Source organism: Coffea eugenioides, chromosome 6 (assembly GCF_003713205.1).
Source record: "Coffea eugenioides isolate CCC68of chromosome 6, Ceug_1.0, whole genome shotgun sequence".
Taxonomy (NCBI): Eukaryota; Viridiplantae; Streptophyta; class Magnoliopsida; order Gentianales; family Rubiaceae; genus Coffea; species Coffea eugenioides.
In genome coordinates, this window is record NC_040040.1 from 35,564,058 (window position 1) to 35,579,477 (window position 15,420).

The 15,420-nt window shown below is 34.8% G+C and overlaps 1 protein-coding gene across 2 annotated transcripts; it reads right to left on the minus strand.

Annotated features, from left to right (window-relative positions):
- Nucleotides 1-1,828: 1,828 nt before the first annotated feature.
- Nucleotides 1,829-15,204, minus strand: LOC113776208 (protein DETOXIFICATION 24-like). 2 transcript variants are annotated; one of them, XM_027321315.1, is made up of 9 exons: nt 14,939-15,204; nt 10,372-10,621; nt 5,646-6,187; nt 3,679-3,765; nt 3,545-3,601; nt 3,213-3,451; nt 2,906-3,024; nt 2,669-2,755; nt 1,829-2,278 (listed from the first exon to the last, which is right to left on the minus strand). In XM_027321315.1, exons 2-9 carry the CDS (start codon nt 10,615-10,617, stop codon nt 2,207-2,209), a joined length of 1,449 nt encoding a protein of 482 aa, XP_027177116.1. In that variant the 5' UTR covers nt 10,618-10,621; nt 14,939-15,204; the 3' UTR covers nt 1,829-2,206. The 2 variants fall into 2 exon arrangements, with proteins under 2 accessions (XP_027177116.1, XP_027177117.1); XM_027321316.1 differs by lacking the exon at nt 14,939-15,204 and adding an exon at nt 13,332-13,353.
- Between the last annotated feature and the right edge of the window lie 216 nt (nt 15,205-15,420).

Consider the following 15,420-nt stretch of genomic DNA (forward strand, 5'->3'; position numbering starts at 1 on the left):
AACTGCAATGGTGAAACCCAAGGATTCGTGACCCCAGAGAGAGGAATACGACAAGGGGACCATTTGTCTCCTTATTTATTTTTAATCTGTTCTAAAGGACTCTCCAGTTTGTTGAGGAAAGCTGAAGATAGTAAAGAGATCAAAGGGTTGAAAATCAGTAGGAATGGACCTGTCATTACTCATCTCTTCTTTGCAGATGATTCCCTCATCTTCTGCAAAGCTGACAAGCAACAGGCTGCTGAGATTATGAAAGTCCTTAAAATCTATGAAGAAGCATCAGGACAACTAGTCAACCTGGACAAATCTGCAGTCTTTTTCAGCAGAAACATGCAAAGTGAGCAAAGGGAAGAGGTGTGCCAAGCACTGGAAGGGATGACCGAGGCTAAGCAAGGAAAATACTTAGGCCTTCCAATGGTGATCTCAAGAACTAAAGATCAGATATTTGGCTTTGTAGGAGAAAACATCAAAAGAAGACTTCAAAACTGGAAAAACAAATTCCTTAGCTTAGCAGGGAAAGAGGTAATGCTGAAGGCAATAGCAATGGCCATGCCCACGTACGTCATGTCATGTTTTAAGCTGCCAAGAAAGCTTTGTAAAGATATTACTGCTATGATGGCCAACTTCTTGTGGGGAGAAACAAATGGCAGGAATAAAATGTACTGGACTTCTTGGGAAAAAATGACACGGAAAAGAAATGAGGGAGGACTTGGATTCAAGGACCTTGAAGCCTTCAATAAAGCACTGTTAGGAAAGCAGATATGGAGGATTCTTACAAATCCAAACCTTCTTATTAGTAAGGTGTTGAAAGCTAAATACTTCCCTAAGGAGTCTATTCTACATTGTAACCCCCCCCCCCAAAATGCATCCAAGAAGTGTACTGGATAAGGGCCTGATCAGAAGAGTTGGGAATGGAAGGAGTACACGAATCTGGGACCATAAATGGATACCACAGACAGTCACAGGCATGCCCACTACAATTAGACCAAGTAATTGTGAACTGGAAAGGGTGGATGAGCTCATTTGCCACAACAGATGGAACAAGAACATCATCTTTAGAGTCTTCAACAGATATGATGCTGAGAAGATCCTAAGTATTCCCTTAAGTCTGTCAGGGAGGGAAGACAGCTATTTTTGGCAACCACAGGCTGGTGGGAGGTACACGGTCAGCTCAGGCTACAAAATCCAGATGGAGGATCACAGGAATGCAAGGAAGAAGAGCTTAGATGAAGCTGGCTCAAGTTATGCAGATGAAAGCCAACAAGTGACACATGCAGAATACTATTTGGAGGCTCAACATCAGACAAAAAATCAAGTTCTTGTATACAAGGAGCCTTGCCAGTTAGAAAAGCAGTGAATAAAAGAACAGGAATGGGGGATCCTATTTGCAGAACCTGTGGAGAGGCACAGGAAACAATTGAACATTTATTGCTAACATGCCTACACACGATGGAAATTTGGAAGGCAGCTCCTATTCTATGGGAGGGAGCTAAGGATCAGCAGGGAGATTTTAGAAAACTACACAGCATCTAGAGATTGGAAAAAAAATGTACAGAAAATCATTCACGTCCACCGAGTCGTGGACTGTTTGGCTGGCTATTTTTTCATAAGTAGGCCTCACGAAAAATCACGTCCACCCAATATGTTTGTCAGATATGAAGATTTTGGAAGAATGTGACTGACGAGACGTGACGAGCCATTTTCTAGAAACTCATAGCCCAAATTAAGCCTTACTTGGAATAGAAGACTAGTTGACAAAACTGACTATTAAAAACCTTACAGCATTTACAGATTAAAAACCAACAAAAAAAAAAAAAGAGTAAAAGCATTGTGAAGAATTTGCAAGAACAGGGCACTAAACACAAATTTCAAATCTGTTATTGTTCCTACCCAAACACTTAGCTTTCATGATCTGAGGAAGACAGCCGAATTGTTCACCAGATAACAGTAGTACAAAAAAAAAAATTTCAGCTCTCGGATTTTCTCCATCCTGCTCGAGTTAAATTCGAAGGCATCAAAGCTTACTTACAGGACAATTGAATAGAAATGGCAAACAAGAAACAAATGTTTGGACTTGAAATGAAATTTCCAATATGACGGACCACACAGGACGAAATCTTCGCGGACAGCCTCAGCATGCGCAAAATTTGGCAATAACAAAATCAACATTTATGTGGTTCATTAGCCTAAAATCTCAGGTTCTTGACTCTTAAGCAAGATCAGAAGATTCTTCAGGCGATCTCAAGTACCATTGCTGAAGACGGTTTTTAGCTTTAATAACCTGTAAAGCAAAACATCATGCATCAAATAATGAACTAAAACCCTTTGTTTTCAGTTTTATTCCCTAATATCTTAACACATCAGGTTGTTCATTTTTTGTGCTGCTTCCAACTCGCACACCAATATGATGATATTCATGCATTTCATTCGTTCTGTTTTTGTGCTTAAAGCATGTTCCTAGCTAACCTACATTAACATGACCTGCTAAACACAACAGAACAAATGTTTCAAAAGATGTGAGCTGAACATGATGATCAAACGTGTTATATGTAGAACTCAAATGCCGAGCACAAAGCCGTAAAAAGAGTACTATGTGGAGATTGCTACTAAACATCAGAAGAAAAGCAGAATTTGCCCCATTTTTTAAAGTGATTTTCCTTCAGAGGTTTACCTCTACATCCCAATCTGTCCTCCATGTCATGAAGCAAAGTGCAATAGTCTGAGTAATCACCCCACAAAGCATACCAATCCATATGCCCTATCAAACCAAGATGAAGTTTAGAACAGAATCAAGTTATGCTGCTGTTACATCAACTGATACAGTTTTTGATGAATCAAGAATTACAACATAGTGGTCAATAGTATTTCAAGCTATGAGAAATGTCTCAATCAAGAAAGCATCATTTACCTTAACTTGAAGATGAGCAACATATCCAAGCAAAGCTCCAATTGGAATTCCAATTAGGTAGAAGCAACAAAGATTGATAATTGCAACTGTGCTCTGTAGACCTGCTCCTACTGCCACCCCTGAAAGCAAAATCTAAATGTTAGGATGAAAGTTTGAAGATATTGCTAAAGACGCATCACACGCATATTTTGGGTATTTTCAAAGTATAAGATAATTGTTCAAAACTTCATAAATTGCCAAAATATCAGATGGTATATTATCTTTGTTGTTCAATCAGGACAAGAATAGAAACAACATCATGACTTACCTGACAGAACTGGGTAGATACTATTGAGCAACACTGAGAAAGCTAATAGAAGAGAAAGGTCAGATACACTTTCTGCAACTTCCTTCTCGTCCGAAAATAAGTATCCAATTTTACTACCAAAGACCAAGCAAAGCACCCAAAAAAATAGTCCTATAACAATTGAAGTGCTCAGAAGGACTTTAATGGAAAACTTTGCAGCTTTAGCATCTCCTCTCCCTAATTCATTAGCAATCCGAACACTGCACAAAGAAGCAAGAGAAGCCAGGTCAAAAAGACAAATAGTGCTTCATTGGAGGAAGGGGTGGCAATGATTGAACTCATTCTTAACATACCAAGCAGCACCAAGGAAGCCAAGGCTTATCATGAACTCCCATCCATTGATATTGAGGCTGTTAAAAATCATTGTCATCAATAAAAACCTTAATTGAGTAGGAGAATACTGAATAACTGAGTCAATCATCCTTACCAAATGGAGAAGGCAGATATTGCAACCTCAGCATTTTTCATGTATCCGGCCAGTAATACAAGGACAGCATTGTACCACAACTCTAAGCTATAAACCAAACAACAGAATTAGAAACAGATGTCAAGTTCAACCTGCAGCAAGTAATTATAGAAAATTCTAAATAAAAAATATAAATCTTTTATTATGTCTTGCTATTTTGGACTGTTTGAGGGACAAAGTCTCCCATTGGTTTCCAAAAAATTTTGAAACAAGTTATAAGCATCTTGAGCCACTTCAGCAATTGTCTATTCAATTTGAGTTGGGATCCCGTGATCTTCCATTTTGGTAACTTATCTCAAAAGTGGTTTCCACACAGGACTCTGCTACGAAAGATCAGAAGGTTCCAGGAATTTGTTTATTCATACCTCAAGTTCTTTCCTCTTATGGCTTTGTTAACTTGCACCTCAATGAGCTGCAATAACCTCTTTGAATTTCATTCAGTTTCATGTGTCCTTATCAATCTTAAGTTTCATGTGAGAGAGGTTCAATGACAAGTCTGACATTGGTTTTTCTAAGGATTTCCAAACAAGTAAATAAAGATCTTGGGCACTCCACTCACTGCTAATTGCTATTGAGTTGGCTGTCCAAATGTGTTCATAGGATACCTAGGGAATGCATGAGATGTGAACAGAAGTTCCTCTTTCATTACCTATATGACAAAAAATATTGGAGACTAGAAAAAAATCCATGATCAAATAGTATGGGCCAGGCATGAATTTCAATGTAGTTCTCTTCCAAATCAAATTAATTTTAATCTAAGTACACAGTTCTACGGTGAGAATGTATACTAGCAGAGATAATTTGAAGAACTAAAGAAGTTTCAGCACACCTACATGGAGCATCTGATTAAATATTCAATTGACATTTGGTTTACTAGAGCAAATATAAATACTACATAAAAGTATGTGTTTACATTTGGTTTAGCATGGTGAGTACTTGTTACTCGAGCGATATCATTGAGCTGCACTTGAATTTAATTCAGGACCTTTTCACACGCCTTGTAAATTAACCACATTACCGCTTCACATTTCACATTATTTGTCACATCCTAGGCCTATGAAATGTACTAGTGCTTTAACAAGACTTTGGTCCTAACTTATGAAAGATATACTCCGTTCGTCTCATTCAATGTCGCATGCATTTTATTTTTGTCCATTTCAAAATACTTGTCATAATTTTAAAAGTCAAAGGAAAAGCCACTGTTTTCAATCTCGTTTCCATACAAATTCCAAGGTAAGAACAGTCAGAAATATATATCCAAGTAAAATTTGGATGGAAGGTAGATCTGGAAACTTTATTTTGTCAGTTCAATGTGTCAAGGACAAAAATTCAATTCTCTTTAACTGTATGCAGCTCTGATCATGACACCTAAAGTAGATGTGAGGAATACTTATGATTGTAGCAAGCTAATTAATTCACATGATTACAAGCAATTTGGAAATATTTGAGTATCAGAATGAGGGACAAGTTTGGGGTCTGAAATCGTCTCTCATAGAAATACTTGTTTATAACATTTAAAAAAAAAAAAAAACTTAGCTATTTTGGGACCCCAAACTTTTATTTGTGTAGCAGTATGCTACTTAACACATTAATTTACAGAACACAAACATGGTTTTCTAATGCTTGACACAAAATTAGCCTGAAGAAAGTTAGGAAAAAAAAGGCAACTGCTTATTCTGATTATGCTAGATGAGGGCAAATCAAAAAGTAACATCGTATCCTGATTGTGTTAAATGTACAGATAAAGTCGATTAATAATAACAGCGATTTCCAAACTCAGGTATCTTTTACTATAGTTCTTATTTTACTGCATCCTATTATATGACTATTTCTTATTCTCTCTGCATTACCGTGATAATATTTTCTTTAAAACAAATGGTTAATCCTTTAAAACAAATAATTAAAAAGAAAAGGATGAAAAAACTTACCAAACCATCACACCAGAAGCTATTGAGAGCTTCACTACGGGCCATATATCCTTAAATGCAGCTGTAGTAAATCCTTTCCATGAGTCAGGGCACCAACCACCAAAGATGTAAGCAAACTCACCAAACACCACAAACCATGAAGAGATACTAAGTGCACCCATTGCACCACCAACTCCCCAGTCTAGACGGTAGACAAAAAGCCAAGACAAAGGAATATGGATAATGAACTGCAAGATGGATAGCCAAGCGATGACCATGTTCTTTTGCTGTGCTTGTAGATACATTTGGATAGTCAAACTGAAAACAAAGTTGTAGATAAAGGGGATGAACCATAGAGAGGTGTACCCAGCAGCTTGTGCTATATCATCTTTTTCACCAAGCAATCTAAAGATGGATGTTCCAAAGATGAAAACCGGTAGCAAGATAGTTAGAGTAATAAAATCAACAATCCATGATCTCTGCAGGTAAATACCCATCATATGTAGCTGTCCTGCACCAAATGCTTGCCCACAAAGAGTTTCTGTCGCACTGGACATTCCAATCTGCAACAACAGCACAATGAAGAAAACTGAAGCAGAACATATGAAGTTTGAGAGGACATAAGATGAGGTATGACTGAAATTGCATTCAAGTGGTTAGCTTCATCAAGTTTAGCACTCATGTAAGACAACCAAAAGAATCACAGTCAAAGCAAAAAGGTTGATTGAAAATCAATGTATGCCTGAGCAATAAAGTTGGATTATGAATCTTCCATTTTGTCACATAACATGAACTCAATGCCATGGGTGCTATCAAAGCTGAGTTCAGCAACTGATAATCATTTAGTGGCACAGCATTGAGAAATACGATGAGGCAAACATGCAGATGATATGAAGCCACACAAGCATTATTCATTTTACAGGATGCAATATGGAATAATTGTACAAGGCGGAAAAAACGAGTTCCAATTTAATATCTGTTCATGAATAGTTTTTTGAGCCTGTTCATGAATAGCTCGCAGAGAAAGAGACCTCAGGGTCTAAAATTACATAAAAATGCCCAACCATTTTAAACAAAAAGAAATATCAAAACCAGACACGTACATAATCCACTCAGAAATATCTAAAGGCTCAATACGAAGTATACTTCACCTTCAATAATATTTCCACAGACTACCAGTCATACTTTTTCAGGGAAGAATAATCACTCCAGCAAATAGCATCATTAAAGATCAAAGTGACAACCGCCTGAGAGGAAAATAACTATATAGGACTTTTATTAGTTTCTTTACTCCATTAGGCAAATACACACACGTAAATGCAAACTTCACTGAAAGCTTTTGGATTGAATGCCATATTTGTTAGAAAGAATGCAGCTCAATCTTCAGTTAGAATCATTATTAAGTCTTCTTCTATGTCTTTGCCAGATTTCTATGCAAGAACTTTTGCACCCTGTAAGTTCCTTAACAGCCCTATTAAGTGCTTGACAAGATTAAATAAGCAATCTAATTGCTTCCCATCTGCTTCAAAATTGTAACTATTGGTGTTTCCTAGCACTAATCAGTAACTTAATCCTGAAGTAATTACGTTTGGATTAGCTGTTTTTAGGGGTGTTTTTGAAAAATTTTACTATAGCAAAGTTTTTATAGTATATTTTGGGATATTTTTAGAAAATATTTTGGAATATTTAAGCGTAGAAGAGTTTTTACAATATATTTTGGGATTTTTTTAAACATTAAAAAAAATTTACACTACTTTTTAGAGTACTTTTTAAAAATTTTATTTTGAAAAACTAATTTTTCAAAAACTCTTGAATCCAAACAGAGGCAACACTATCTCATAGCCCTTCCCAAATTCCCTTAGACTGCTCAATTAACGATTTTCTTTCAAAACATCTCAAAATTATGCCAGCTAAAATTATTTCGGAAACATTTCTAAAAGCCAAGATATTCTTGATTGTTGGCCTCTACGTTTCGATTCAGTTCAAGTTTTTTTTTTTTTCAAATTTTAATGCATTAATCTTAACTGAAATCTTCTTGATTTATTTTCCATTTAATAGGCAATAACAATAAACCATGTTACAAAATGGTTTCCTTGACCAATTGTACCTCCATAGAGCTCTAGTGTCTTCAATGTTTGGTTTGTCAATTATCCGTCAATGTGTATTGTCGCAATTATGTAGTCATTCCTTCAATATACTTGATTATGAGCTTTATATGCAGCAACTCCAACCAAAGACCAGTGTTCTTAGACTCCAACTAGATCAACCGGTCAAACTGGTCCAAAGGCGATCCGAATCAAATCAAATACTCAGAAGTAATGAATGAATTCGGTCAAATCTGGGTTTTATTTGACCAGTGAACCAATAGAACTCGATTAAACCCGGTTTTTCCCCTACCCCCTTTTTTGCCTAATTTTTTTAAAAAAACTTTAACACTTGAGTTTGTCTTGACCCATGGACTGCCGATTAAACAACCAAAAAAGACCAAAAAATCTGGAAAAATTAAACAAACCCAACAAAGTGAATTAACGAATCTCCTCTTTTTCGTTTTTAAGAACCTTAACCCTAGCTCGTCCACTGCTGCTTCCCAACAGGATTCTCCATCGCCACCACTCCCCAATAGGGCCGCCGCCGCTCCTCTGATAATTTTCGGACTTCAAGCATCTACCACCGGCAGCTCCTTCGGACTTCAAGCTCAAGGCTCAAGCCAACATTTCAAATTGGTAATTTTCATCATTTTTCTTACATGGGGACCGGTATTTGATTGTAGCTTTTCCTTTTTTTCTATAATTTTTTTCTTACAACTGGAATTGATATGAACTTAAAATATTTTGTCTATTCTATTTTCACAGCTAAGGTAATTTTTTGCTTTCACTATCAATTTTGATACAGTAGTATTTAATAGTAATTGATACCCGATGATTCCAGACTTAGGGTGCGTTTGAAAAATTGAAGTTTGAAAACTGAAAGTCCAAAATCTGAATCCATTAACTTATTAAATTGTTAAGTACTAAATTTGATACATTTGAGTATATATCACATTAAGTGATAAGTGAATAGGTTATCATTTATTTTTTAAAGTAAATTTTGCCCAAGAAATTCAGTGTTACTTAATTAATTCAGATGTTCAAGTTTTAGTTATCAAGCACGTCTAAACATGTTAAAATCTAAACCCATTAACTTTAAGCGCTGAATTGGGTTATCAAATAAAGCCTTAAACACAGTTGCTAGAACCTTTACTTGAATATTGAGTTTTTTATTACCAAATTTATTGTGCTGTTTTTCTTTCATTCTGTCTTCTAATGCTTAACATTAATGCTTGCAAATGACAAAACCTCTAGGTATATTCATTGTTTTGGGTTGTTGTATGCTTTCATTGTTATTTGATTATAGGATGCTTACCGTTGTGTGTAGCATTTACACTAAAGGTATAGAAAAATCCATCATTTTCTTTACCACAACAAGTTACTATGTAGAAGAAAGGCAAACCAGCAGGGCAATTAGAAGTATGACAGTGGAATTGAGACATGAACTTGTAGAAAAGGTACTCTTACTTCTCAGTCAATTTCAGCTCTTGGGAATTTGTTCTTTAGTATCATAAAACTGTTGTACATGAATGTGTCATGGCAAAAATTTTATGAAAAATTAACAGAATATATCTCATAAATTCATAATAAGTATTGCTGGATGCAATATAGAAAACATCATATTTTTATTTGGATTTATATTTGTCAAAGATTGAACATTATGAGATTTCTATTTTATGAATTTTGTGAGTTTGAATGAATTTAGTGAATTGGATATGGATTTGGATCTTTAGATTCTTGGTTATATTTTGTAAATTTGATTTGTAGGAAAAATGAATGTGTGTGTGTGTGTGTGGCGTATTTCTGACATCATCCAGTTTGACCATGGGTTGAATCCATTGACCCCTAACCCTTGAACTCAATCGAGTCGATACCTAGCCCGAGTCTGAAATTATAGACAAAAACCATGCCTCCAGATGGCTAATAATTTCTACAAGAATAGGCATAACAGCAAAAGCATCGGAACTATGAACATATTGTGGATGCCTACGGTAAAATCGCAGTTACATTTGGGTTTGTATTTCATACTCCTCTTTCATATGCTCCATCTACTGAATTCTCAATTTCTTATCACGCTACATACAAAGAGGGGAATACTGAACAAATAATGTCTTGCTAATTGATTGCTAACTTTCAGAAGAAATGAAATGAAAGCATATTCAAACTGCCACCAAATGCAAGACCAGTAATCAATTAGTTTTGATGAGATTACTTGTCCTTTGGTGGAAGGAAGAATAAAATTCGAAATCTGATGAGTTCCAGTTAGTGATACCCTATTGCTCATTTCCTTCAGACTGTGTGACAGGAGATCTAAGGAATTCTCAAAGTGAAACATTTTGAAGATGCTGGAAACACTATATGTTTGTGCTTGTTTATTAGCATGTACATTTGTAAGTATATAGATTACAGAACACATGACAAGTTATAACATTGAACCATTCATTCTGTGTGTACGTAACAATTCTTTGCAGCTGGTTTATTTGTCTTAGTTACAGTTTATATTCACCTTTCACACCTTGCAAAACTTCTTAATCAAGATGAAGCAATCACTTGGTGCATAGAGTTCAGGTACTAGCAATCTTGAGAATTTACAACCCAGAGAAACTTTTAATGGTCAAAATCCAACATATATAACAACTGCAAGGAGTTGGTGAACATACCAGTATTCCATTTACAAACCGCACGCTGAGAGTTTGTACAAGAGCATAACCAGCAAGATCCAATTCACTAATGTGTCCGACAAATGATTGTGTCACCACTATGCACCCAAATGAAGACACTCGTGCGAGAATACCGGGCAATGCAACCTTCCATATCTTCTTGGATTCATCAGCAATCCGTCCTTTCAAATTAACAACCTCTTCTTTTCCTGAGCTAAGCAGCCTCTCTTGTAGCCCATTGTCCATGGCTCTGTAAGCAAGATGGTATTAAAGAAGCAAATTAATCATCTTGTACTATTGATGACAAAGATCTAAGTTCGGACATATAATTCACAGTTTTCACTCGCAATGGAAACTTGATTGTGCACCCACGATCATAACAGTTTGGAACTTAAGAAGCAAGTATATAATGATTTGACTAGTCATTGTCAACAAATACTAATTAGAAGATTTCCAAGAAATGGTACCACATTATCAGCTAACCAAGTTTGGCTACCTTGTCTGTAATTTCACCAATCTAAGACACCCCGTCAATCATCTTCTTTCCGGTCTAAATACCATTATCAAAAAAACATATTTCTGAGTTGTTTTCAGATGTTGCATTCAAGTATTTTAAACCACTAACAGCACCAAAATTGCTATGCAGCCTCCAAACTCAAGTATGTAAAGGCTGCTACTCCTTTTTGAATAGGCTAAACTGGAAGCATAAAATTCTGATAGAAAGATCTAATACAGCATATTTTTAGAGGGATGCACGTGCTAGAAATATGAACTCTTTGAGTAGTAGATAAATAGATTCCTGGCAATTATGAAACATTTATCTCCGAAACAATTTGGAAGCACAAAAAATTGAAAGGAATGGCTAGCAAAAAATGATTCCTATCTAGTCACTGGATAATGTCTTTTTAAGAAAAGTAAAAAGGGAAACGCAAAAGAGAACTCCAAGCTAACCACCATAAAAAGTTGCTGCGGATGGAAAAGAAGAAAAATATATTGAAAAAGCACAATGACAAAAGTGTGTGTTAGTATTGCTTACACATTCCTTTAATTATCAAAATCTATTTAAAAAACCTTACATACTTAGATTCAATATTTCACTTTTACCTTTTTCTTTTTTTCTTCTTTTTTTAAGGCTTAAATATAGACCATTGCATATAATATTTAATTATCATCAGTTTATTATAAGAAATTGAAAATTATAATATTTAGTAAACTTACATAATTTCTTTTTTACCAACAATTGATGCATTTATAACATTTAATTAACAATTATGCATACTAAGAAATTATTAATTAGAAATAAAATACTTAATATTTTTAGTAAAATATATTCATTTCATTATTGTCCAAATTCGTATATAGTAATAGGAAAGAAGGATGAGGAAAACAAATCTAAAAATTAAAAAATTTTTAAAAAAAAATGCATTGGACTCTTAATCATTGAGCGTAATTTGTATGTTTTGCCAATACAAGGAATAATTTGCTGCTAACACTTAATTAGAAAAGACAAATTGTAATTAAACTTTAAAAAATTAGAAATATAAATAGTATTGGCAAACTTTGAGTCTTATATTCGCTTTGCTTAAGATGTTATTTACCTCTACCATAATCTGCTTCTAAAAAAAATTACCTGTACCTTAGTCAAATTAGCCATGGGATAGCATCATTAACGATTTACAAGTATGATTAAGGAATAAAGTTTTCTCAGCTCAGAACCACTTTTGATTTTTTGCCATCCATGCTATATTTTTAGTAGAAATAATAACGAAGATTTAAAAAATAAAACAAAGGTGCACCTAAACTGCCCAAAGGCAGAGGAATATAGATGGGCCCAGCAAATTTATTGCCTAACAGCAAATTTATTGCCTAACGATGGTCTATGCTAGAATGAATAGACTCTGGCCCAGAGCAGTTTCAATCATCATTCAGGAAAATTCAAAAGTACTAATGATTACGTCTCCAGACAGCAAAAGGATGAGATAATTCATAACCAAATGCCCGATGCAAAATGTTCAAAGAAAAGAAATTCTTTCAAAAAATGAAGATGCTATGGACTAAAAAAATTTTATATCATTTCAGAATAATTATTTGACAGGTCTAATAATTATTCTAAAATCGATAAAAGAGTTCGAACATACAAGAATTAATAGAAGAGCTCGAACTTTTCTATTAATCCTGTACTAATTATTAAACATGTCAAGTAATTATTCTTCACCAATATAAAATTTCCCGACGGACCAAGAGACTTGTGCCCTTCTACATAATATAATAATATAGTGGCTGTCCATTCCCATTTATTGGATAGACAGGTCACGTTACATCTAGCCAACTGTCACCCAAGCTTTTAACCCAACCCCTTTATTTAGGATTCTAGCTGGATATGCACATTTTTCTGGGTGGTTAGGTAAGTGAATTATGTGGACTGTCCAAACAGAATATGGGAATAGTATAAAAGCTCAACTGAGCCATCTGAACATTGAGCAGCAAATTCCTTCTGTTTATTTATTTAGACATTGTTTTCAAAAAGGGATTAAAAACTCAATAGGTCCCACGATGTGAATGAGCACGTGGAGAACTGATGCCATTCTTATAATTGATCATATTTTGTATCAAATTGTTGATTAAGGTATAGTATTGTGTGCAAACAATAAAAATGTACGGTTATTAGTAAACATCATTGCAATTGAAATTGGTTTTATAGCTAAATTATGCAAATGGGTATTTTTTGGATAGCTACATATAGTTATGCGTAGTTACTGACATAACTTAAAAATTCTAATAAAAATGTACCCAAATAGGTTTCGAATAAAAATTAAAAAGAATAAATTTTTTTTTGAAAATGATAGAATTATTTTACCCCTTATTATGAAAGTTAAAAAGGTAGTTCAAGAAATATACAATTTAACAACATAAACTTCCTTAGACTTTATATATAAAGAAAAATATGGATATAGACATACCGATATTTTAGGTTGTTTTCTTCGATATTTTTTAGTACAACATATACAATCTGAGAAAAATTAGAAAATAGAAATTAAGCAATCATGAGACTTGAAAATATCTTCCAAGTATAAATTTGATTCAAGAAAGCAATTAATATTGTAGGACGAACAAAAAAGTAAGATAATTATTACAACTTATCACAAAGCAAAAATTAGCACATCAAATCAAATGGAAAAGGGCTAGAATAAAAGCGGAATCAAATGGAAAAGGGCTAGAATATCAACATTTATAGTGGACAAAATAATTGAACCCAGTAAAAATAATTTATGAAGTGAAAAAAAAAAAAAGAAAAAGAAAATGGCACGATTAAATTTGCCAATGCCTGCAGGACTGTTAGAATTCATCTACCTAACTTCAGTGGTAACACAAAAGAATAAGCCAACCAAACTTTGATCGCTAACGTCCAAGATGCCAATGTTGAACTACATTTCTGGATTCATGAAGGCCACGTCTCTTTCATTAATGCACGTGAGACACGACCATAAATCTACACAAAAAAAAATTGCTAGTTGGCAAGAAATGATTACTGAACCACTGAACTTTGTCTCAGTAAGTAACCACAATCCTTCTCCAACTGTAGATCAAGACTTCGAACCCCATTTACAATAAAATAAAATAAATTTAAATAAAATGTCAAAGCACCTTTTGATCTAGTAGACCTTATACAGCCTAAAGATGGATTCTTTTATACTAAAGATAGATTAGGTTATGCAGGGAAAAAAATGGTATAATATTGCTACCGTCAATTTAACTCATAACAAGCCAAATCAATTCGGTCGATACAATTGTCCCTTCTGAAAAAGTGCGAAACCTACACGTAATTGATGAAGCAATGCATACGTCCATTATAGGAAACTTCTGTCAGCAAATTTGAGGACCTGGTTCCTCTTACGGCTGGCAAAGAAAAACCGCAGAGGAATTGCATTGGGCTATGGACGGTTGGAATTCGGGTCGTAACAATTTTGCTCGATCTCAACCACTCATTTGAAAATAAATAGATTTTCAATAAACGATTGAGATTGAACCAGATAAAATTATGATTTATCAACATTTTCATTCATTTGTCGTGAAAGATTCCGTGGTACAAAAAATCAAAAATGACAGCTCCTTTAAACTTTTCTTGACTTCCTACTTTTCCAACTTTTAACTTGTACAAAATTTTGTTTTTCTTCCTCATCTTCTCTCAAATTCTTTTATTGTAATTAAAAAAGCACACAAAAGAATATTAAAAAGCCAAAATTTGTATGAGTCCATTTTCAGGTGAATTGAAATTTAATTTTATAAAATTTCGGAGGATACAAATTTAATTATCAGCTTTTTCAAGAAACTCAGATGATTTCTTCCCGGTCATCCTCTAAGACCAGTAAAAAGGCCCAATAAAGCAGAAAAGAGAAAGAAACATAAAATCAAAGAGCTTTTGTTGAAGCCAGAAGTAGATAAAGAAATGTTATCCAAGAAAACTCAAAAAAGGCAAAAAAAAAAAAAAAAAGGGGTATGCGCAGGCTCTAAACACAGCAAAATGTTGGAATAAACGCCATCAGAGAAAAGAAAGAGAGAAACTTACTTGAGTCTTTGTAGTGGGTATCTACTATCCACTTGATCAGCTGCTTCAACAACCCCTAAAGCTGCTGCTTGGGAGAAGAAGAAGAAGAAGCAGAGGAAGAAGGAGAGAGTTGGGAGACTCTAACTCAGTCCAAAAGAGGTAGTAGTAATACTGAATATGTAGAAACTAGTACAAGAAATAGACGAGAAGCAGGACAGGTGGTTTTGGTGGTAATAGGGCAGCTGGTGGCACGTTTTGTACGGGTTTCGCACGGACAGGTGGAAGCTTACTGTCAACAACTACCATGGGGAGGGACGGACTGACCGACCGCGAAGACCAAAATACAGCCACCAAAGGTAGGTGACAAAAAGGGGAAAAAAAAAGGTAAGTGAAATTGAGCAAGATACAAAGGTTAATTAGATTTACCTCCCCCGATGTTTAATCAAACTACCGGGTGAGACGCACCCAATATGTGTGCAACTATCGGACGAGTAGCGTTATTT

What these genes read in the sequence shown, in the direction of transcription:
- LOC113776208 (XM_027321315.1), bottom strand. Translation starts at nt 10,617, where the DNA reads ATGGACAATGGGCTACAAGAGAGGCTGCTTAGCTCAGGAAAAGAAGAG. An exon ending in GGTTTGTAAATGGAATACTG is followed by an intron (nt 6,188 to 10,371) that starts GTATGTTCACCA and finishes CTGTTGTTGCAG; the next exon opens with ATTGGAATGTCCAGTGCGAC. An exon ending in GGCTTCCTTGGTGCTGCTTG is followed by an intron (nt 3,452 to 3,544) that starts GTATGTTAAGAA and finishes TTCTTTGTGCAG; the next exon opens with TGTTCGGATTGCTAATGAAT.